The sequence below is a fragment of the Phocoena sinus genome, chromosome 5 (genome assembly GCF_008692025.1).
Source record: "Phocoena sinus isolate mPhoSin1 chromosome 5, mPhoSin1.pri, whole genome shotgun sequence".
Lineage (NCBI taxonomy): Eukaryota > Metazoa > Chordata > Mammalia > Artiodactyla > Phocoenidae > Phocoena > Phocoena sinus.
Window position 1 is genome coordinate 117,110,588 of NC_045767.1, and position 23,174 is coordinate 117,133,761.

The 23,174-nt window shown below is 36.9% G+C and overlaps 1 protein-coding gene across 5 annotated transcripts in view; it reads left to right on the forward strand.

Annotated features, from left to right (window-relative positions):
• INPP4B (inositol polyphosphate-4-phosphatase type II B) overlaps positions 1-23,174 on the forward strand; it is a 323,827-nt gene that overhangs the window by 182,326 nt on the left and 118,327 nt on the right. For all 5 annotated transcript variants that reach the window (XM_032632713.1, XM_032632712.1, XM_032632709.1 and 2 more), the window contains 2 exons: positions 1,900-2,077; positions 12,566-12,769. In XM_032632713.1, coding sequence (XP_032488604.1) covers positions 1,900-2,077; positions 12,566-12,769 — 382 coding nt within the window. The remainder of the gene's footprint in view (positions 1-1,899; positions 2,078-12,565; positions 12,770-23,174) is intronic.

Consider the following 23,174-nt stretch of genomic DNA (forward strand, 5'->3'; position numbering starts at 1 on the left):
TTGAGTGAGTTCTCATCAGTGTCACAGGATAGCAATGTGTTTCTTAGCTTTTAGACACTTGTATCCCTCATTCATCAACTTCTTGTCCTATCTCCTGAATAGTCCAAGCACCAAGGTCATTTTTAAAAATAATTGTGAAAAAATAAATTAAATAATAGAAATATTTATTATATTGTCTCCCTGAAGAAACCGATACTTTGCCCTGAAAATCATTAGTGTCAAGGCAAGGGGAGAGTGCTTTCTAGATGTTAATGTGTCTTATTGGATGCTAATATTTCAAAATAAGAAATGGAATTATGGGAATGTTAATAATTTAGCTGGTAAATGTAAAGAAAATATTCAGTAAATACTCATCACAGGTTGCAAGGTGAAACCCAGCAAAGGGCTCATGTGCCCACGGTTCAGAAAGCCAAACTCTGAGAGCAAAGTGGAGATTTATTGCAAGGCACCAAGCGAGGGAGGGGGAGGCAAGCCTCAGGTCCACTCCAACTTGGTTTTTGAGTTGGAGATTCTTTTAAAGGGGGAAAAAAAAAGGGGGTCGAGATTAATCATCCTCTTGTGATAGCCCTTAATCTTTAATCATAGTTTTGGGAGTCAGGATAACTGGTTTATGATTCTCAGACCAGGTGGCCATGGCTTGGGGTCCCGTTAGCTCATCCTGCCCTGGAGAAACAACCTGAGTTTGTAAGTTAATGATGGTATCGACAACAGCAATTTTAGTCATCTGACTGGTCAACGAGCACAAGACTGAGGTCAGAGGAGACAAGAAAGGGAATAAAGTTTTGGATAGAGACATTAATCATAAATTATGATTGATTAATAATTAATCATAAAGTTCTTGGTAAGGGAACTTTGTTTTGGGGGGACTTGATTTCAAAGATGCTATGAAAAAAGCGTTGATGATTGGATATAAAGGGATATGACCAAGTGTTGCACCCACTGTGTGAATGCACCATCCATGGCCACTCTCTTCTTTTTCTTTGGCTGATGTTTTGCTGTTTCACTTCTTTCCCTGCTGGAATGCCTCCTTTGTTTTTCCTAATAAAACTGGCCAAAGACTCCTTCATTCCATGGAATTCTTACATCCGTAACATGCTTGACCAACTCCTAAATGATGACTATAAAAGTCAGTCATTCTTTCATTTGTAATCAATTTTAGGTATTTTTACAAGTCAAATGAGAAACCGCAAGGGGAACAAAAAAGGTGATGAAAAAGATAGCATAATGGAATTTTTATGCCGTCATGTCCCTTTTCTATCCAATAAAATTCTCCATATGCCCACTTGGCATTAATTTATATTCTCCCCATTTCTCAGCTATTAAAATGTATGCCCCCTACCCTGAGTATCATGGGAGAAAATGTACACAGTAATTATTAAATGCTTGCTCTGTGTCAGACATTTCACATGAATGATGACCAATCTTACCCACCTCTTAGAACTGTTTGCATAATTATTCCCACTTTCCTGATGTGGAAGCTAAAGGCCGCCCAAGATCACCCAGCTAGTAAGTGGTAGAGCCAGGATCTATATTCATATTGGCCTAAATATAAAGGCTCGTACTTTTCTCTCTGTACTGTGTGACCTCAAGTTCACTAATAATTATTAATAATATTAATACTAATTTGTTTTGAATACTAATACTTGACATATGTAATCATGAAGAATCTTCCTAGTGATTGAGCGAGGACTGGATTTATTTCAACTAGTCTTACAAAATATCTTGGTCATTTGACTTTAAACACTCTTCAGATATCATAAAAATCTCTTAGAATAGTTCTTATCTGCTCAATAGGAAGTAATGCTATTTGGAGTTCTGTTTATCATTTGCCATCTGGTACTAAGTGCTGAAAAGTCTTTCTGCTCGTTGTGTAACTTGCCTTTATCTTTGTTGTTGCAGTACTGGATACCAGTTTATTTACTATTCACCTGAAAACACAGCCAAAGCAAAAGAAGTTCTTAGCAACATCAATCAACTACAACCTCTTATAGCAACCCATGCAGACCTACTGCTTAATTCTGCAAGCCAGCATTCTCCAGACAGCTTGAAGAATTCTTTAAAGATGCTTTCAGAAAAAGTAAGACCCAAATCATCACTGCAGTGGGGAAAATGAAATACCCAAATCCCCGTCGGTACTGCTTTCTGCATACATTGCCTTTCATAACATCTGGAAATGTAAAATAGACTAGGTTAAAAAGTCAGCTTCAAAGTATTGCCACAGGATCAAAATGAATTGGCCTCATTCTCTTTTCAAATTTTACTGAACATTAATTTTTTTTTCCTAGTAGGAAACGAAACCTATTACTGGTTGAGGTATATTTTCTCTTTTCCTTGACATCTTTCATTCTCTTTGGTTCCTGGTTGTATTAAATGAATTAAATTAGATTTTGAAAATTATTTTCTCTGGTGATCACCTAACTTTGATACATATGAAGCTACCTTTGAGTCAGAAGGTCACTTCATTTGAGAGCAGAACTTTCATGGGGATTCTTATCGGTGACATGGGGTAATTCCTCTGCCTCAGTTTACTTTCTGTAACATTATCAACTGGGAGAAGGTTCTAAAAATTTCTAAAGTATTAGTTATTGTTTGAAATGTAGTAGGACCTAGGTCTTAATTTTTCCAAAGGTGACTTACATTTTTATATGTAAAGAGGAATGGTAGTCTGGCATGGGGTAAACACTCAACATCAATTTCCATAATGAATTAAGGCATCTGAATGATATGGAGAACCAAGATAGCAAAAGTCAAATTGCAGCTTGAATAGAAATGCAAAGTCAAGTATCCTGGAGTCCAATTCCAGTACACTCTTTCGTAACCTCTGCATTCTGAGGACATCTTGAAACTTATTATGAGATACTTCCAATGAATATGCCCTTGAAGAAACTGACCAAAGACAATTTTTACGGTAACATTTTAGAGTAAGATAACAGTGTAGTTCTTCGAGTCCCTGAAGAACAGATTCATAGAAACCTGAATACTATATCTGTATATATTTTTGACTCAGATACGTTAATTTATAATAATAATAATACCTTGCCCTTATTTAACATTTTAAAGTCTACATTTTCACATATTTTTCTCATAGGGTATAACCAGTATATATTTTCAGAAAAAATTAGCTAATATGTATTCACAAAGGTCAAGTAAATTGTCTAATAACTTAAAAAGTGAAAAATCAAAACCCAAGACTTCCAGTTCAAAATGCGACCTTCCTTTCATGCCAGAACAGGTATCTCCATCAAGAAAAGGGAGGAAAAAATTGACCCAAATTTTACAACTACCTACGTTGTCAAATATTTTGCTAGTGACTTCAGTGACTTAGGTTATTTCATTTAACCTTCAAACTGTGGGTCCATGTTATCTCCATTTCACAAAGCAAAAGATTGACGCTCAGAGAAGTTTAAAAAATGTGCAAAGTCATGCAACTAAAGTCAAACCCAGGATTCAAACAAAACTAGGGCTCAGACCCAGGTCTGGTTGACTCCAGAATGGAAACCCTTTCTGGTATCCTCCCATGCAATATATGTTTTGATATTTCCTTTTTTAAAAATTAAAAAACAATTGTTAGACAAACTTCTCAAGAATACTTAAGTATTCTAATAGTCAATGAATATGGCTAATAGTCAATGAATACGTTATGGCTAAGAAAAAGGAAAAAAAAGAGGAGGGTGTCGCATACAGTAAAATAATAGAATTTCTTTTTGGTTCATTTCTTTTTTGGGTTTGTAGGTGAGGTGAGGTCTTCCTGGGTTCACCTAAACAGAAAATTCCAGCAAATAGAACATCACTGTGGTGATTTCAGAGCAATATTTCTATTCTTCCCATGCATTGGACAGGGATTTGTCATTTCACACATCCTTCACATCTTGCTGCTGTGATTTGGGAGCGTGGCAGGGCATGTATTTTCTCCTCCTTTAATTCAGCATTGCTCCAACTTTTTTCCCTACTTTTTTTTTGTTTGTTTGTTTGTTACTGAGTAGACAAGCTTCGTCTACTAAGAAATCTGTCAACACTTGAAATCATGAGGATTTTTTAAAGTTAAATTTGCAAGCCATGCATTTCTTTAAGAATTCAAGCCCAGAATTTCAAAGAAGTATCTAAGTTAACAGAGCTTTGCATAGTGTACGAAGATAGTTACTAGCTCGTGGTTTAAAATAAACTGTGATCCATGAATCTAGCATAAAAGATCAATCATTTCAGTGGCATCTTAAATTTTAGTGTAATTTAATATTAGCAAGATTTACCTTAGAAACATTTCGTGTTTAAGACCAGGGACTATCTTCATTGATAGTCCCCTTGCTTCTTTTAAGGAATCTGCACTGACATGTTTGGAAAATAAGTTCTTGAGTTGTTTTCTTAGGAACTCATCCACAGGGCATAACTGAAATTTCACAATAAAATTTACTGTAAATTTTTCATATCCTAATTTGCACAACCTCAATTAAGTTGTTCTATTTTTTAACAAAATAGTTCTTACAAAAAGAATCTTCTGAAGGATAACTGGATTTGTTTGCTGCATATGTTCATGAAAATATTAAAGAATTATTTAATGTTATGATGTATAGGTTAATAGCAAAAGACAAACTCCGACTTTACATAACTAATCCCAACAGAGAAAACAAAGCATAAGCCAAATTTTTAACATAAGGTATGAAAAGTTAATAATAGAGTGGGATAAAAAAATGCATTTTCCTTTTTTCTAGACTAAAATTATACGATACTGTGACCAAAAAAAAAGGAGACAGAGAGAGAGAGAAAGAGAAAAGTAACGTAAAGAAATTCAAAATGAAAACGTAAGGACACAAATGTAGGCATGTATCTCATTACTCAGATATATGTGTGACATTAGTTTCAAATGCCCATCATAGTCTCCACTCCATAGAGATTGATAGACCTTGTTTAGAAAGTCATTATTATTATGCTCATCACAAAGCAGTATTGAGCACCTAATTGTGTGTGGTATTGTACTCAATGCTGTATGACAAATACTACACAGTATTAATTTTACAGTCTAAGAAATTAAAAGCATGGACTATTTCACAACACGGCAATTGTGAAATGGTAAACAACAACAAAAAAGGATTTGGTCACAAATATTAGAGGCTTTGCTCACAATATATTTGAGAAAACCCAACACCTTCCAATTCCTAGTATCTTTTCAACCTTAACATAGTATACCAAAGCATTCTGCTGTATTCAAAGAAAGAAACAAGCATTCCATTCTAAAACTTAACTCAGGATTTTCTTAAGAAATGTTCCGTTTTCCTTAATAACAATGCCAGAAAGTCAGTATGCTAAGAAGTTGAAGATATATATTATATACAGAACATTGATTATGTTGATTAGTTAGGTACTGAGAAGGAATTTCTTATTGTTTATTCACTTCCACTACTCTCTCTCAATCCCAAATTGAGGAGAAGAATTCAGTGAGTTTTCGTTTGTTTTTTATAGCTGGTGAAAGTATATGTCTACATATACACACATACTAAATTCTAAGGGAACTTGAAAGTAACTAGTGTTAATGAAGGTGAAATTTCAGGATTAGAACTTATGTTTCTTCTTTTCATAGTCTCCCTCATATGGTCAATATTTAATTGGTGAAATAAGTGCTGTTATATAAAAACAAAACTGTGTTTATTAGACTATTAAAAACAAGTAAAATAAAGGTAAGAAAGTAAAATAATATTAAGAATGACACTTATACATAAAATACATGGAATTAGAACTTCTGTTTCTGGCCATGGTAGGGTAATATGGATCCTCTCAAACGACAAAAGGACAGCTAGACAAAATGTATAAAATAATGGTTTTTAGGCATTGGAAAATAGGCAGCATAGGAAGATGACAAACTATGTGACCTTATAATTGCCTTGTTTCTTCCTGGAGGCAGTTTCCAGGCTGCAGCACAAGGAGGGAGAAGCCAAACAGCAGCTTCTCAAGTTGAGGAGACAGAAAGTGGAGTTCAGGAAAAGCCAAGATGGCTAAAATTTGCAGAGCAGAGTACCAAGAAGGAGGGAGCTGCATACAGAAAGAGCCTTGGACATCTGTAAATGGGTGCTTTAAAATCTTTACCTGAGTGCTGATTTGCATACGCATGTGAATAAACTATCAAAATCCAGGGAAGTAAGTACGAGAAATAAGCATACAAAAGAAGTCCTGGTGGTCATACAGGACTCGGAATGGTTTATCTCCTGACCAGCAGAGTGAGAAGACTTTGTCACACATAGAGCACTGCACAGAGCCCTCAGAAGGGCATGGCCCTAGTAGTGGGGCTAACTTAGTCCTAGATTAAAGGCTGCTCTTGATTCACTCTAACAAGGCTTAAAAATAAGGTTTGAAATGATCTTACTGAGTCCTTCTGGTGTGAAGTAACTTAACTTCATACCAAAACAAAACCCAACATTTTTTAAAAGAATACAATAAAATATAGCAACAAGAATGTAAACTCAAAATGCCCCCGGCATTCAACAAGCATATACCAAGCATGCAAAGAAGCAGGAAAATATAACCTGGAACTAGAAGAAAAATTAAGCAATAGAAACAGACCCCGAAATGACAGAGATGATGCAGTTAGTAGATAAGAACCTTAACATGGCACTTATAAATATGCTCACGTACTTATGAAAGCAAAGAAACATATAAAAAGGATGAGGAGAAAAAAAGGAAAATTAAAAAAAGAATCACATAGAACTCAAAGAAAAGCGAAATATAATTTCTGAAATAAAAATATGCACTGGGTGGAATTAGCAGATTGGTCACTTCAGAAGAATAGATAGTGAACTTGCAAACATAGTATTAGAAAATAATTAAATGAAGCACAAAGAGAAAAATAACTGAAAATGATAAAACAGAGCATGAATGACTTGCAGAACAATACCAAGATATCTAACATACATAAAATTAGAGTCCTAGAATAAAAGAAGAGGGGGACAAAAAAATATATGCAGAAATGATGACCAAATTTTTCAAAATTTGATGAAACAATGAAACTACAGATCCAAGAAGCAAAATGTACTCCAGCAGAGTAAATATTAAAAAAAGAAAGAAACACAGGTATTAAACTGCTGAGAAACAGAGGTAAAGAGAAAATTGTGAACAACCAGAAAATAAAAAGAAAAAAAAAGGCACATGTGCAGAGGAACACAAATGAGAATTGTAAAAGACTTCCTATTAGACACTATGCAAACCAGAAGATAATGGAGTAACATCTTCAAAATACTGACGTACATAAAAAGTTACAATTCCATATCTAGAGAAGATGTCCCTCAAAAATAAAGGTGAAATAAAGATCATTTTAGACAAAAACTGTGAGATTTCATACCAGACTTGTACTATGACACATTTTAAAGGAAATGATCCTTTATACAGAAGGAAATGATACCATGGAAAATTTGGATCTACACAAAAGAATAAAGAGTGCCAGAAATGGTATGTATGTGGACAGAATTTTAAAAATCAAAAGTTTAATTTACTTTAACATATTTACTCTTTAAAACAAAAATAATATTCATTGCATGGTTTGTAACATATTAGTGTAAGCGCAGATATGTAGATCAACAGAATAGAATACAGAATCTAGAAATAGACCCATACATATGTGTTTAATAAATTTAGACAAAAGTGCAAAAGAAATTCATTGGGGAAAGGATATCTTTTTAACGTATAGTGCAGGAACAATTGGATATCCATATGCAGAATAAACCTTTCCTTGTGTTTACTTCACACTTATATAAAAATTGATTGAAAATGGATCATAGACCTTAATATACAAGCTAAAAGAAAAAAACAAACAGATAAATAAACAAACATCTAGAACACAACATAGGAGAAAATTTTTGTCATCTTGGGTTAAGCAAAGATTTCTTAGAACACAAAAAGCATGAACCAAAAAAAAAAAAAACGATATCTAAGACTTCTTCAAAATTAAAAACTTTCAAAATTAAAAACTTTCATTAAAGTTTTCAGAAGACACTATTAAGAAATTGAAAAGGCAAGTCATAGACTAGGAGAAAATATGCATAAAATATGTACCTGACAAAGGACTTGTGTCAGAATGTATATTCTTACAACTGAATGATAAAACAATTAAAAATGAGCAAAAGAATTGAAAAGACAGTTTATCAAAAAGACAGACGGCAAATAAGCACATGAAAAGATACTCATCATTATTTGTTATTAGGGAAATGCAAATTTAAACTAAAATGAGGTACCACTAACCGCCCACTGGAATAGCTAAAATCAAAAGGGCTGAGCATAGGAAAAGTTAGGAAAGATATGGAATAACTGGAACTTTCATCTATCACTAATGGGTACACAATTGTTGGCAGTTTGAAAAACAGTTCATCGATGTCTCATAAAGTTAAAAGGTTTATATATGAACTATCCATCTCACTCCTAGTTATTTACCCAAGAGAAGGTCTGTTCTGTAGGTACTGAGAAGGTTGTTAAGGGCGGAAGGCCTGGAGGCTTGCTTTGTGAAGATCATCCTCAGAGCCGTAACTAGGCTGAGTAAGGACAGAGAGATTTGAATTATTGAGCATCACAATATCAGTAATGCTTTGGGGGAGCTTGATAAAATACAAATTCTGATTCAGTAGTCCTGAGATGGGACCCAGAAGTCAACATTTTAGTGGTGGTGACCTTGGATAACATCCTGAAAAAAGAAGAGCTAAAGAAATCAACCAGTAAGAAGACTATGGAAATATCAACATGGAATGCAGAAAGGATATTAACTAGGATTAGCTGTGGGGATATAACGTAAGGGTCAATCTTTGAAATTATTGAAAATATCTAACTACTAGAAATTGATCACTAACCCAGAAAATAAATATTACTGAAAATGAGCCAGACGTTTGGACTCAGAGTTGCTGAGTAGTAATGATACCACTCAGATGGAAAACAGGGAAGAAAACATTTATTTGAAAAACTTGAGATCGGGCTGGGACTTCTCAAAAAGCTTGCAGATGGAAACCCTTGACCATGCTGATTCAGGAGGTAAGCAGAAATGGATTTTGAAGACCTTGGCATAATAAAAAATGATACTTGAAGTTATGGAAGAAGGGGTTACATCACCAATGGAAAAATGCTTTTAAGAATGTGGTCTAAGGCCCCTTGGGGTCCACTTACCACATTTTGAGTGAGCAGGGGATTATGAGTCAACGGCAGAAACTGAAAAGGTCAGTCAAGAAAGAGAAGCATAAATAGAAGAGTACAGTTTTCAGTGAACTCCCATAAGGGTTTCACAGATAGGCGTTGTAATTTTGTACATACTGGAGAAAAGTTGTTATGTGATTTAGCCAAGGTCAAGTGGATAATTTAGATAAGCTGCCCAGATGTCAGGTAACTCTCCTGGCTGAAAGTTCAATGTTCTTTGCTTTAGGGAATGTTAAACACATATCAAGGTACTAATGTCAAGTATAACACTATGAAATAATTAAAGCTTATCAAATTTTAAAATAAGCAGGATTCTTTTTTTTCCATATACATGACTACTAAAATGATAATTACTTGTTTATGGTATTTTGTACTGCAGGTGAGATTAGGCATGGCCTTGAATTTTTTCAGTGACTCTAAGGAAATTCTAAATAGAATGGGACTTTGCTTAATTTGTTGAGTTCTCTAGTTTAAAAGAGTGTTTTTAAATGAACATATTCTAACAATTCCCCTGGCATTAGTATTCAGGAAACTAGGAAATGTATCCCCAGGAGAAGTAATTTTTAGTAGTTTTGTACTTGCAGATAATTCTGTGTGTTACTTTGAAGGATACTTGTATGAGCATATGAATTGGACAAATGGCAGAAAGGCAAGAGAACATTTTCTTTTCTTATTCTTTTTTAAATATAGAACTAATGAAATAGATCTGCCTTGGGTTCAGAGTTTATGCTTTTTTACTATAATCTTACACTGATAATTTAAATTAATTGCTTTGCCCACCCTTACAATAATATTTAGTCAGCCTTTCTTCTTTCATTATTATAGTTGGAGCTAAGTAAGAAAAGGAAAAAGGCTTTCGGAACTCTGAGTCAATAGGCAGCTCAGAGAGACGTGGTCACCTCCTTCCCTGATGCGTAACTTCCCTGGTATTATCTCAGTTGTAAGAACAGCAACATACACATGTGTTGGGATTGTGTGACTACCTTAATCTCTTCAAGCTGATTTATTTTGATGGTAAAACACCTGGGTCTATATTGGTCTACCTTTACCAAGTAATACCAGTCAAGAAAATTAAGACTTTTTCCAGGTCATGATGGAAATTGCAATGGAATATTTTGCTATTTTCTAACAGAATACGATTCTATGCACAGGATCTGGGTGATCCAGAGAGTTTCCAAGGCGTCAGTTACATGTTTCAGTATACACACAAAGTAGAAGATCAGCTTTTATTGTGTTTAATATTTTGTGCATTATATTCAGCTACCCTCCCCCAAAATTCTAGGTTGTAAAACTGCAAGAATCTACTGTATTATCTCCCATGTCTTTGGTGCTAAATCAACCCAAATGAGATTTGAGTAAATTAAGAGGAAACTCTGTGTGTGCATGCTATGGGAAGAAATAGTGGTGATTACAAGAACCATAGGAAATTTCATTGGGTTTGAATAGTATTCAGCTGCATAGTAATTAGTGAGTGTTATGGAGACTGGAGCTGTAGTAGCAGGAAGTCAAAGAAGTCAATCTGTTTTGCTCCAAAAATAAATCAAAAGAATTTATCAAGAAATTATCAAGAAGAAACTATCAAGAAAGAAAGAGTTAGGTTAAGCTGAGTGGAAGTAAATTCACATTTTTAATATTTAAATTCACATTGACAGACACATCCATGCTGTCTGGAAAATTATGTAAACAGCATGTTCCCCCATTTTGCTATAACTATACTGACTTGTACTGTCTAGCCAACTTTTTCATCCGTTCTTTTAATGAAAAGAACTCTGCCTTATTTTTATTTTCTTAGTTATTATAAAATTATTTTCCAACCTCTTATTCTAATATAGCCTCTTTTTACCATATTTCTTGTCTACTTACCTTCAAAGTGCCTTCAATATGACTAACAGATTAAAAGAGTGTTTAAAACATCCATTAAAATTTCACGGGGCGGAGAGTTAACATCAGCAATTGTGGACACAGTTAACTATGAGAGCTGGTAGATGTTCAGAACACATGGGGAGCCAGAGTTAGAGAAGAAGGGGAAGAAGGACAGAAGGATCGAGGCTGAGGGTCATGGTGCATGGTGTGGAGTAAGGAAAATACTGCTGAATTTGTTAGAAAACTTTGACTCTGTTCCCCTTTGTGCTGCCAATCAGCAGTCTGCCCTAGAACAGATCATCACACTTTTTTCGTCGTTTTTTTATCTGGTTAGTGAAGAGGTCCACTCAGCTCCCTTCTAGCTCTAGAATTTCACGATCCACTGCAAAGATATAACTATGCAGGTATGACAGGGTCTTATTAATTAGTTGCTTATTTTGAACTTGGTTTAACTGGTGTTCTGTAATTGTCCACACTCACAACACGGAGATTCAGAGACAATTTAGTAACAATTATTGAGCATGGCACTGCTGACAACATATTGAGAGAGCACCAATAAATGATTGCCTTGAGTTACAGCATTGGTGAAGACAGCATTATATCCAGGAGTGTCTCAGTAAATGATCTGTGATTCAAAATAATGCTATGGGTTAAAGGGCCCCTTCCCAACAGGTTACAAAGCATAAATATGTTAACAATGTGGGTCAGTGCTTGAGTTACTTCTCTAAACAGATTGGTAGGCCACCTGTATGTTAAGTGTACTATAATACAGAAAATCAATTACTGCACCCTGCAGAGTATAACAGGGTGAAGCCATTAAACATTTCATCCGGAAATTGCAGAGTACAGCTGTAAAGTTCTTTATTGTTGGAAAGCCATCATTACAATAGTACTTACTAGGTATTTACCACCAGCTTGTAAAACCTACATGGCAAGTTGCATAGTAAGCTCGTTAACACTGAACGCTACCGAAACCGTTTGGTGGAGGAGACAGTTTAGAGGGTAGTAATGGGGAATAAAAGCCAAATGTTTTCATGGGGAAGACTGCCTATGTCAGCTCTACTGCTGAAATCTGTCCATGATGCTAAAAAGAAAAAAAGGTCTCCTGCCTCTATTTTTTTTTATTTTTGAAGAGATATGTCATTCTTTAGCCTTTAACTCTGTTTAAAATACAAAATAAACATAGTCTGATCACATTTTCTTTAAAGGTGTATTTGGAATTACTTGAAAGGCACAGCAGGGAGATGGTGTTCAAATGATAATCCCCAGTGAAATACATCTCCAAAGACAGGATCTGGAACTAAAAGAGAGTGGGCTGAGGAGACAGATGGTGTTTACAATGCATATAGAACCTCAGCATTAACTTTAGAATAGAACTCAAGGCCTTGGCAGAAATCCAAACCAAACTATTTTCCATTGATACTATGAATCATTTTCTCTCTTTGTTGCCTGCACTTTTTCCACCATCCACACCACTTAAGTGACAGCAAATCTGCCACCGACCTTTTCAAAGCTCTGTGCTGAAGCCCTGTCAATTTCTTTCCAGACAGAGCTTTTCGTACATGCCTTCAAGGATCAGCTGGTCAGAAGTGCCCTTCTAGCACTTTACACTGCCAGGCCAGGAGGTGTCCTTAAGAAGCCGCCCTCTCCTAAGAACAGCACAGAGGAGAGCAGTTCCCAGGACCCACCCCCGCCGATGAGAAAGCAGGACTCCATACCGCATCATTCGGACTACGATGAGGAAGAGTGGGTAAGTTTTTAATTTTTTTTTTTTACATAGCCTGCCTCTCCGTGTCTAGTCCTGAAAAGTAAAGCAAGAATGTTAAAAAAAAAAAATCTCTGCTTTTTATGAAAACAAGTCGGAAAGCAGTCATAATACAGATTGTGGATAAATAGGTTACATTTTTCCTCAGGGGCAAATGATAAAATGAAACTTTTATTCCTGATCACATTTACTTGACGTGAAAACCTATTTGCTCTCAAATATCTTCTATATATAACATATACATTATATATATTTTATATATATATAATGCAGTCAAAGAATAAATATCTCCAAGAAATGTCATCAAAGCAAGAATGCCACAGTTGCAAGACTCTATAATATCAATACTTTTTCTTATTTATTGCCAAGGTAATATAAACCATTAAAATTGGTTTTTAGGAAATAAGTCAATAATCATCCATAATCTACTCCTTAGATGCAACAAGTATTTTCATTGGTGCAATCCAGCGTGTAAGTTCTGGACACACTTGAAAAAGTGTTAACATTTATATGGCAGTGGACACAAAGATCTCTTAAATTCTTCTTGTTCATGGGTTCTATTATTTTTTTTAAAAAGATGTAGTGCCGGGCTTCCCTGGTGGCGCAGTGGTTGAGAGTCCACCTGCCGATGCAGGGGACACAGGTTCGTGCCCCGGTCCGGGAAGATCCCACATGCCGCGGAGCGGGTGGGCCAGTGAGCCATGGCCGCTGAGCCTGCGCATCCTCGGAGCCTGTGCTCCACAACGGGAGAGGCCACAACAGTGAGAGGCTCACGTACCGCAAAAAAAAAAAAAACAAAAAAAAACAGATGTAGGGCTTCCCTGGTGGCGCAGTGGTTGGGAGTCCGCCTGCCGATGCAGGGGACACGGGTTCGTGCCCCGGTCCGGGAAGATGCCGCGGAGTGGCTGGGCCCGTGAGCCATGGCCGCTGCGCCTGCGCGTCCGGAGCCTGTGCTCCGCAACGGGAGAGGCCACAACAGTGAGAGGCCCGTGTACCGCAAAAAAAAAAAAAAAAAAAAAAAAAAAAAGATGTTGCTCCAGGTGGCTCTAAAATTGGCAGGAGAATGGCCACCTAAAAGCATCTGAAAAAATAACTAGCAAAGACGCATAAACCAAAGAAGCCAACATGGTGATAGGAACTGTAGGTGGGCAGAATAAGACAGGAGAAAATCAAGGTTTCTGTCTCTGGGTGAGAGGGAACAGTGTGTTTTTCCTGAATCAATGCATATTCATTATCCAAGAACCTTTTGAAGTATATGCACATCACACACACACACACACACACACACACACACACACACACACAGAAGGAAACGCTTTACTGAATATGTTAAACCAAGAAAATGCTGTAGTATGCTAGCTGTATTAGATGTTAAATAGTTAACGATTACTTTTCCTGCCACCCTAAATTTAAAAGTGTTTGGGTAGTAAATTATTTGAAAGGCGCAGGCCTCTCAAAAAAATTGCTGTCTGAAGCGCTGTGAAGTGATACCTGCTCTTTCTTTTTTTTTTTTTTTTTTTTTTTTTTTTTTTTGCGGTATGCGGGCCTCTCACTGTTGTGGCCTCTCCCGTTGCGGAGCACAGGCTCCGGACGCACAGGCCCAGCGGCCATGGCTCACGGGCCCAGCCGCTCCGCGGCATGTGGGATCTTCCCGGACCGGGGCACGAACCCGTGTCCCCTGCATCGGCAGGCAGACTCTCAACCACTGCGCCACCAGGGAAGCCCCCTGCTCTTTCTTTTGATAAAAGTTCTATCACAGGAAAGACAGAGCTGGGCTCCATGAGGTAAATGCTGAATAAGTATTTGTCGTTGCTGATTAAGATTGCATTTCTCCCACTGCATCGTTTTCAAAAGAGCAAATCTAATATTTCTTCCTTTTACTGTCACCTTCTTCTTCAATTTATTCATAGCTCCAAGGCGTGCATACCTCTTAACCTCTCTGAAGTTCAATTTTTTTCAACTGTAAAGTGAAAATAACAGCACCTGTTCTGTTTAGCTCTTAGTGTGGTCCTAAGATAAATGATTTACCTGTGTGATAATGCCCCATGACCTGGAAAAGCCCAGGCCAATGCATTGTATTACTTTAATGTTATTGCTGTATGTTTTCTTTTTTAAGATATGTAAATTATATAATCTTATTATGAAGATCAATACTACTCCTTGAGATAAATGGGGAAATGGGGTAGATCATAAATTCGGAATGTGAATTTGAAAGAGTTTGGGTAGATATAAAACTTGTATTTCATTTAAATAAACATACAGTAAACTTTTTGACAAATGATTGCCATTTTTTATTAAGTCGAGGGAGAGTTTTGGAACTGGGTATCTTTTGTTTTCATAATTTTCACCTTATTGTGTTATGCAAACACACTCCCACACCTCACCCACCTCCTGCGGCTCCAATCGCCCCTCTCCTTCCCTCCCTCCTTTTAGATAACTTGTGAGAACTTCTATATCCACAGGTGCTCCAAAAGGGAAGATAAGTCAGATCATTAGGTCCTAGAGCTCAGAGTCTAGCGGTAGATAAAAATATGTTAATAAATAGTTAAAATGTTGTGATAGGGATGGAGAGAGACAGGTGGAAAAAGGTTGACTCTGCTAATGTGACTTCAGATCAACATTTTAAATACAGAAACTTTTTATGATGGGAAAGTGGGAGAGAGTAGGAAACATGGTGAGTTGAGGTCTATGGTGAAGCATTTGGTGCAGTGGGTGTTACTGAGCCCTTGTTCTGTCTGGGTCACTGTGCCACGTGCTGGGGAAACATAGGTGACCCCCCCACGGCTGCGAGGGCTCCATGACCTATTCAGGACTCTGGAGACACCAATGGCAATGACAGTGCAACTTAGGATTATACACAGGATGAAGTGGGAGTCTGGTGGTCAGGATGGGATCTCCAGAAGTAATTCCTGAGATATAAATGTGAATAGGAGTTAACAATATGAGAAAGAAGATGAGGTGACCCTTTAGACAGGAACACTTTAGCTGACATAGGTGGGGTGTGTGTGTGTGTGTGTGTGTGTGTGTGTGTGTGTGTGTTGCTTACTTGTTTTGTTTTAAAGGTCGTGAAATTGACTGTGTTTGTTACTCCAAAGGCCATGTAAGAGGCTAAGAGACTGAGAGGCTATTACTGATAGAACAAGGTCCTTGCAAAGAAGAGAAGATGATCAATTCAAGCAGGCAGGTGGAGGACGAGTCCTGGGCAGAAGTGTGCTCCTCAGCTGAGACCGCAGGGAAGATGTAAAAATGGATTTTACTTTTGTGAGGGTGCGTGGGCCTGGATGGCTTCTTTGTTCTTTGCTTGAAATATTTTTCTCCAGGTTTATCGAGCTATAACTGACATATAACACTGCATTAGTGTGAAGTGTACAACAAAATGATTTTATACATATATATAATCACCACAATATATTTAAACATCCATCACCTCATAAGATTACAATTTTCTTTTTTTAGGATGAAAACTTTGAGACCCATTCTCTTAGCAACTTTCAAATATACAGTACAGTGTTGTTGACTTTAGTCACCATGTTTTACATTACATCCCTAGGACTTACTTATCTCATAACTGGAAGTTTGTACCTTTTGACCCCCTTCACCCATTTTGTCTCCCCCTCCTCAGCTCTGGCAACAACTGATCTATTCTCTGTTTCTATGAGTTTGTTTTTTGGTTTTTTTGCGTTACGCGGGCCTCTCACTGTTGCGGCCTCTCCCGTTGCGGAGCACAGGCTCTGGACGTGCAGGCTCAGAGGCCATGGCTCACGGGCCCAGCCGCTCCACGGCATGTGGGATCTTCCCAGACCGGGGCACGAACCCGCGTCCCCTGCATCGGCAGGCAGACTCCCAACCACTGCGCCACCAGGGAAGCCCTGAGTTTGTATTTTTTTCAATTCTGTGTGTAAGTGAGATCATGGTATCTGTCTTTCTTTGTCTGACTTATTTCACTTAGCATAATGCCCTCAAGACCCGTCCATGTTGGTGCAAACAGCAGAATTTCCTTCTTTTTTATGGCTGAATAATATATACACACACACACACACACACACACACATATGTATATATATATATACATCACATTTTCTTTATTCATGCATTTGTTGATGCACACTTAGGTTGTTTCCATATCTTAACTATTATAAATAACGCTGCAATGAACATGGTGGTGCAGGTATCTCTTTGAGACAGTGATTTTGTTTCTTTCCAGTATATACCCAGGAGTGGAATTGCTGGATTATAAGGTGGTTCTATTTTTAATTTTTGGAGGAACCCTCATCCTGTTTTCCATAATGGCTGCACCAATTTATATTCCCGCCAACAGTGCACATGGGTTCCCTTTTCTCCGCATCCTGGCCAGCACTTGTTATCTACTATGTGTTTGATGACAGCTGTTCTAACAGGTGTGGGGTGTCTCTCATTGTGGTTTTGATTTGCATTTCCCTGATGATTAATGATGTCGAGCACCTTTTTGTGTGTTCTTTGGAAAAATGTCTGTTCGGTTCCTCCGCCTATCTTTAATTATGTGTTCTGTTTTGTTTTTGGCTATTGAATTATATGAGTTCTTTTTATATTTTAGATATTAACCTGCATGACTTCCTTTATTATAAAAGCAGAACCATGTTCAGAAGAGGGCAGAGAGGACAGGCTGAGGAGAGTGGTGAAAGTTTCGAATAGGCACCAAAGAAAATGGGTAGAGCGCTTATTATCAACATTTGAAAGAAATAGGAAATTCCAGTGCTTGTGAGGGCCGGCCAGTATTCCAGTAGGAGTCTGCATGGATGCTGACTCACCTTCAGTCATTCACTTGGGAATACCTTGGTAGGAAAGAGTCTGCCTGATTTTTTTTCCAGTTGATGCAGGAGTGCCTTCTGAGTTTCCCAGGGTTTTTTGGTTAGGGTAGGGTAATAATGATCTGCATCTTCCTCTTTACCTCCTTTCACACAATTTCTGAGTTTCTTCCAGAACCCACTATTTCTAGAAAGCGTATAAATGCTCTGATAAATTTATCACAGTTACAAGGAAAATCTTTCCCACTCAGAAAAGTTACTTCTAACTCTCTTCTCCTAATATAATTTTACTCTATTTGCAAACAATAACCAAGTTTGATTGTTATATAACAATTTTTATTGACGTTCCTTAGCAACCACTTTCTATTACAAATATCCCTTTGTTAAGAGATGGAAATCCCTTATTTAAAAAAATTCACCAAAGTCATAACCATTTAACATTATTTTCAAATCTTTATCTAACTTTGAAAAGTTGAGTAAATCCAAAGAAAATGTAGCTAATTAGAAATGCCTTTAGAGACTGTGCTACTAAATGAATTGGAAACATAATTTTGTGTACCACTTTTCTTAGTTAATTGTTAGAAAAGTTTCAGCACTGATTACAAGTCTAGTCAACTTCCTGAAATAATTCAATGTTTTAAACAATTAATTTAATTGGGTTTCTGTGACATACAAAAATATTCTCTGATCACGTAGGTTGATTTAGGTTTGCACATAAGATTAAAGTAGTTCCATTTTACAAAATCTGTTTTATTTAATTTCTGGTAGGGACTGTAGGTTTAACAACTACCTAACTTGAACAACTGCATTTAGCTTCTAATAATAAATATTTGGAAAGTAAGTTCATGTTAGTAAATTACTCTTGAGTTCTACTGAGCTGATGCCTATAAAACACCTTTCTTTTGGAGGTCAGGAGAATCTCTGTTAACTCTCTATCAGTGTGAGAAGGTCTTTCTCTGTTCAGCTTGTTTGTTGGCAAAAATGATGACATATGAATCTGGATAATAATTATCTAGTCAGTAAGGAAGAGATTGAAACTAAAATGATCACTGACCCAAAAAATGTCTGTTATTTGCTGAATTTTACTTATTAAATAATTGAGAGCTTTAAAGGTTTATTTTCGTGAAAAGGTAGTAAACAATTAAACCGCAGAGGAATATTGGGATTTTATGACAAGCTGTGCAAAGAAATAGACTAATATCGCATTCTTCATCTTTTAGCTGGTAAAGATGACATATTGCTTTTCTGTCGCTACATCTCTACAACAGATGCTCCCAACAGCTGGGATTCCAAGATTAGTTTGTCCAAAATGTGAAGGCATGTCAACCAACCAAAGTATGAAGTTGACCCAGTTTTTGTGGTTTCCAGTAATTATGCTGTTCTCTAGAACACTGTGATTTAACTTCAACATTACTACACTGACGGGTTTGGGACTAAATCTGCCTGCCCTCATTCAGTAATTGTTAAAGAAAAAAGATACACTTCTGATCTTTTATATTCTGATCCATTCCAGCAAAGTGCAGGACTAAGAAAACTGTTGTTATTATTTAGCCATATCCCAAACCCATTTTTCAGTTGAACTACATTTGTATATCAGGCAACGATTCCGCATCCAGATTAGCCACTTAATTTCCCTTCGTCATGTTGTAAATGTAAATCAGATTTAAAATTAGTTTCCATTCTTAAGCTAGGAGAACATTTGCTATGTATTATTATGGCAAAATGTGTTTATGTCACATAAGCACAATAGATGGTTCGCATTAATCCATATATGTTTTCAGTCATTTCATAGAAACAATAGCACAAATTCAGTAATACTTATGTCCGACATCCTCTGAATAAAGTCTCTGTACAACCTGAAAAAAATTGTGGTTTCTCTGTAACTCAGTATTCCCGAAGATTGAGTTTTGGAATAAGACTTACATCTTTCTGGTATGTTCTTTACCAACTTCTCACAGTTCATTTTCTACTACACCTTTCTCTAATGATGTGTAGAACAAATATGAATGTTTCAGTCTGACGGGAGTATTGATAGAGCTATTTATATTGTCAACATTGGTAGCAGTGAGCATACATGGCTGCAAAATATTACTAACTGTTAAGGACAAAACTTATCTAGCCGGTTTCCTCCTCCACAAACAATCTGCAGTGATCTGTATTCTCAACTTCTCTTGCCAGCTTCTGTCTCCATCTTAGACCTTACCTCTAGGGAAGATAGTTACGGTCATGCATAATGCAGAGGTACCTATGCAAATTTATATTCCAAAGCAATTCTGTTCAGTTCTCTGGCTGCCTAGAATTATGCTATGTGAAACCATTGACCTGACCTTAATAAGAAGGAAATAAATCATTCTCATTGTTTAAAAGTAATGAATTCTTATAGACAACTGGATACTAATCTGTGATTTATCTTTTCTAAAGCAATACCTTATGACTTAGTTACATGAATCAGTAAAATGTCCACTAAAATAGGGCCATTTATTTCCAAATTTTCTGTTATTGATTCACAGATAGAGATGTATGTATATATACATATGTATGCATTCAACTCCAAAACATTTTGTATAATAAAAATAAAATTTTTACTTATTTATTATTATTATTTTTTTTTTGTGGTATGTGGGCCTCTCACTGTTGTGGCCTCTCCCGTTGCGGAGCACATGCTCCGGACGCGCAGGCTCAGCGGCCATGGCTCACGGGCCCAGCCGCTCTGCGGCATGTGGGATCTTCCCAGACCGGGGCACAAACCTGTGTCGCCTGCATCGGCAGGCGGACTCTCAACCACTGCGCCACCAGGGAAGCCCTAAAGCATTATTGTTGCACCCCATGATCACACAACCTCGTGAACGCTGAATTATAATCAGTTGTTTATATATCTGTTTCTTCCATGTGCTCATCAACTTTATAAACTCCTAAAGGGCAAAGACAGTGTTGTGCTCACTTTTGTGTTTATGTGCAGAGCACTTGTCCATAAAAGGTACCCAATACTCATCTGTAGAATAAATTAATAACTTTGAAATTTCCCCTCAAGTTATTATTCTTGTCTACCTTCTTATTTGGCTGGAAACGGAACAATTAAATTTAATATAACTGCACCATGTCAGGTACCTTTTCCTCCATTAGAATTCATGAATTTTTTGGAGGATTTTCTTTCTCTCTTCCAATCAAAAGTACCCAGTTAAATCCCTCTCTCCTTAGTGGATATTTCCCAGAGTCATAATCAACTCTGAGGTGACTGTTCCAAGTCATCTTCACAATTATCTTCAAACATAGAAAGTGGTGAGAATTCAGGATGGACACAAAACATCATCAGACATGACCAAAGTTAAGAACATGATGAGTTAAGGCCTCCAGCAGCTTCCAGAAACCCAGTGGTGGTGATTTTCATTTTATTTGATTTTTCATGTGCCGATTACAAAGGGCCCGGTTACACAGAAATAATTTCAGATGTTTACCTGCAAATATGAATTGGAAGCAACTATCTTCCCCTTGTCCCAGCTCTTTCTTTTTCCTTCCTACGTCACGCCTAATAGGGTTGCCTGGTTTTGTTCATCTTGCTATGAGGAGGGGCCATTGAAAGCATCTATTCTCCCCATCAGAAAGGACAGGGAGAATTAGGCCAGCTGTTCTCTGTATGGCAATGACAAGTGTTCTGGCATCTGTTTTCCTGACGGATGGGAAACCCTCCTGACCTTCTCCAGTCCATTTCACCCAGGAGAAATGTGCTCCGAATACTTATCTGATATTAAAGTCCACAAAAGGTGATTAGGCAAAGTGCACGACTGTCAAAATGTACAAATGTCCTATTCCAATAAAGATGTTAAAAAAAGTTTTTTTTTAATAAATAAAGAGGAGAAACCCCAAAGGAGACCTTTATGGGCATGCGTATTCATGAAATCCTACCAATTTCTAGGTTTTCCCACATGCAATTAATACATTCACCTTCAGCCCCCTGTTTTATGGCACCTAATACAGTGTTTTATACATACCAGTTCAATGTATTTTTCAGAATTAGTCAGAATAAGTGAACGGATGGATTTGCTGAATCAGCAATTCATCTGCCAACTCAAATCAGTGTTTTTAACAGAGATATTTTCTTCTTATTCATGAAACGGTGATCTTCCTGTGGTTTTATAACGGATCGTATCATCTTCCTTGGGTACTTTGCTGATTGTTGCAATGCCTGGTTCAGTGTCAGATAGTTTGATATGCCTGTATATAATGATTATGCAAACTGGCATACACACACTTTAGAAATGTATGATTACATTTAAATCAAGTGCCTTTAAACGTTAATACATTCTGATGTGAATAGTGAGATATTATTCCTAAGTAGACATTTTTGAATACACCAAATTTAATGAATAGGTAAAAGAAACGCCGAGATCTATACAGGCAGACTGTTGTCTTGCTATATCAGGGAACATTCAGTGAAAAAAAAAATCAGTCCTGGAAATTGGTTACGTGCAGCACACTCACTGATGTCATATAATTCAGCCAGTTGTACGACTATTTGATGGTGTGTGGCTGACACGCAATTACCAATTTAAAATTAACATCTTTAGTCAATCAGTGATTTATTTTTATTTATTATTAAACAAGAGCTTTATTTCATATTTTCACTGAATTGAAAACTTTAGCTTGATGTGACACATATTAGGGTGAACTCAACCATTCAGAATATGAGCTTAATTCTAACTTCAATTTGAAGATACACGTGCTAATACTTCTTAGAGTTGTATCTTAATTTATTTCTACTGCTAAGTAGCAGGCTATTAAGTCAATCAACAAATGTTATTTAAGCATCAGTAATGTGAAGCAGTGCTATAGGTACTTGGGGGAAAACAAATTAAGCATCAAAAATGGATCCTGACCTCAACAGCCATATCATCTAATTCAAGTGAATGGCCAGCACTCATAAAACAAGCAGAGATACTATTGAAAGGTATTCCCAGAGCAGAGGTGGGTATGTGATACACATTAACAATGTCAAAAGTATTAAGAGAGAAGTTATGTGAGGGTTGAAGAAGATGAGAAAACCATTCCTTCCTTCCTTTATTTTTCTTCCTTCCTTCCTTCCTTCATTCCTTTATTCATTCTTTTATTAACTATCACCTGGTAAGTACTATGACGTGAGGATAAAAGGATGAATAAATAAGAGGCATTTCCCTCATAGAGCCCACTGTCTATTAGAAAGAAAATAAAAGTTAAGCAAAGAGAGAGTAGCATGAATAGTTCTTGGAAATGGTGAGAATTTGGGTTGATGGAAGGTAAGGGAGAAGGCACTTGAAGCCTATAAAGCAGTATATGTCGTTAGAAATATTAGTTCCTCCAAGGTTTCCTTCATATCTTTGATGTTCAGCACTCAGCAGGCAGGTAGCAGATGCCCAGAAAATACATGTTCAGCTAATCAGCAGTATGTTTCCAGGACAGCAAGGAGACTGACCTGGGTGAAGCTTTCATTTTGAAGACTAAAGAGAAACATGTAGAATTATCTAGGTCAACCCAACTACAGAGGTGCCTCTAGGCTGAGAGAAGAGTGAATACTTGCTGCAGTACTAAGCCTCCTTTTGAACAGAGGAGTGATGGCACGAGCGTGACGATCA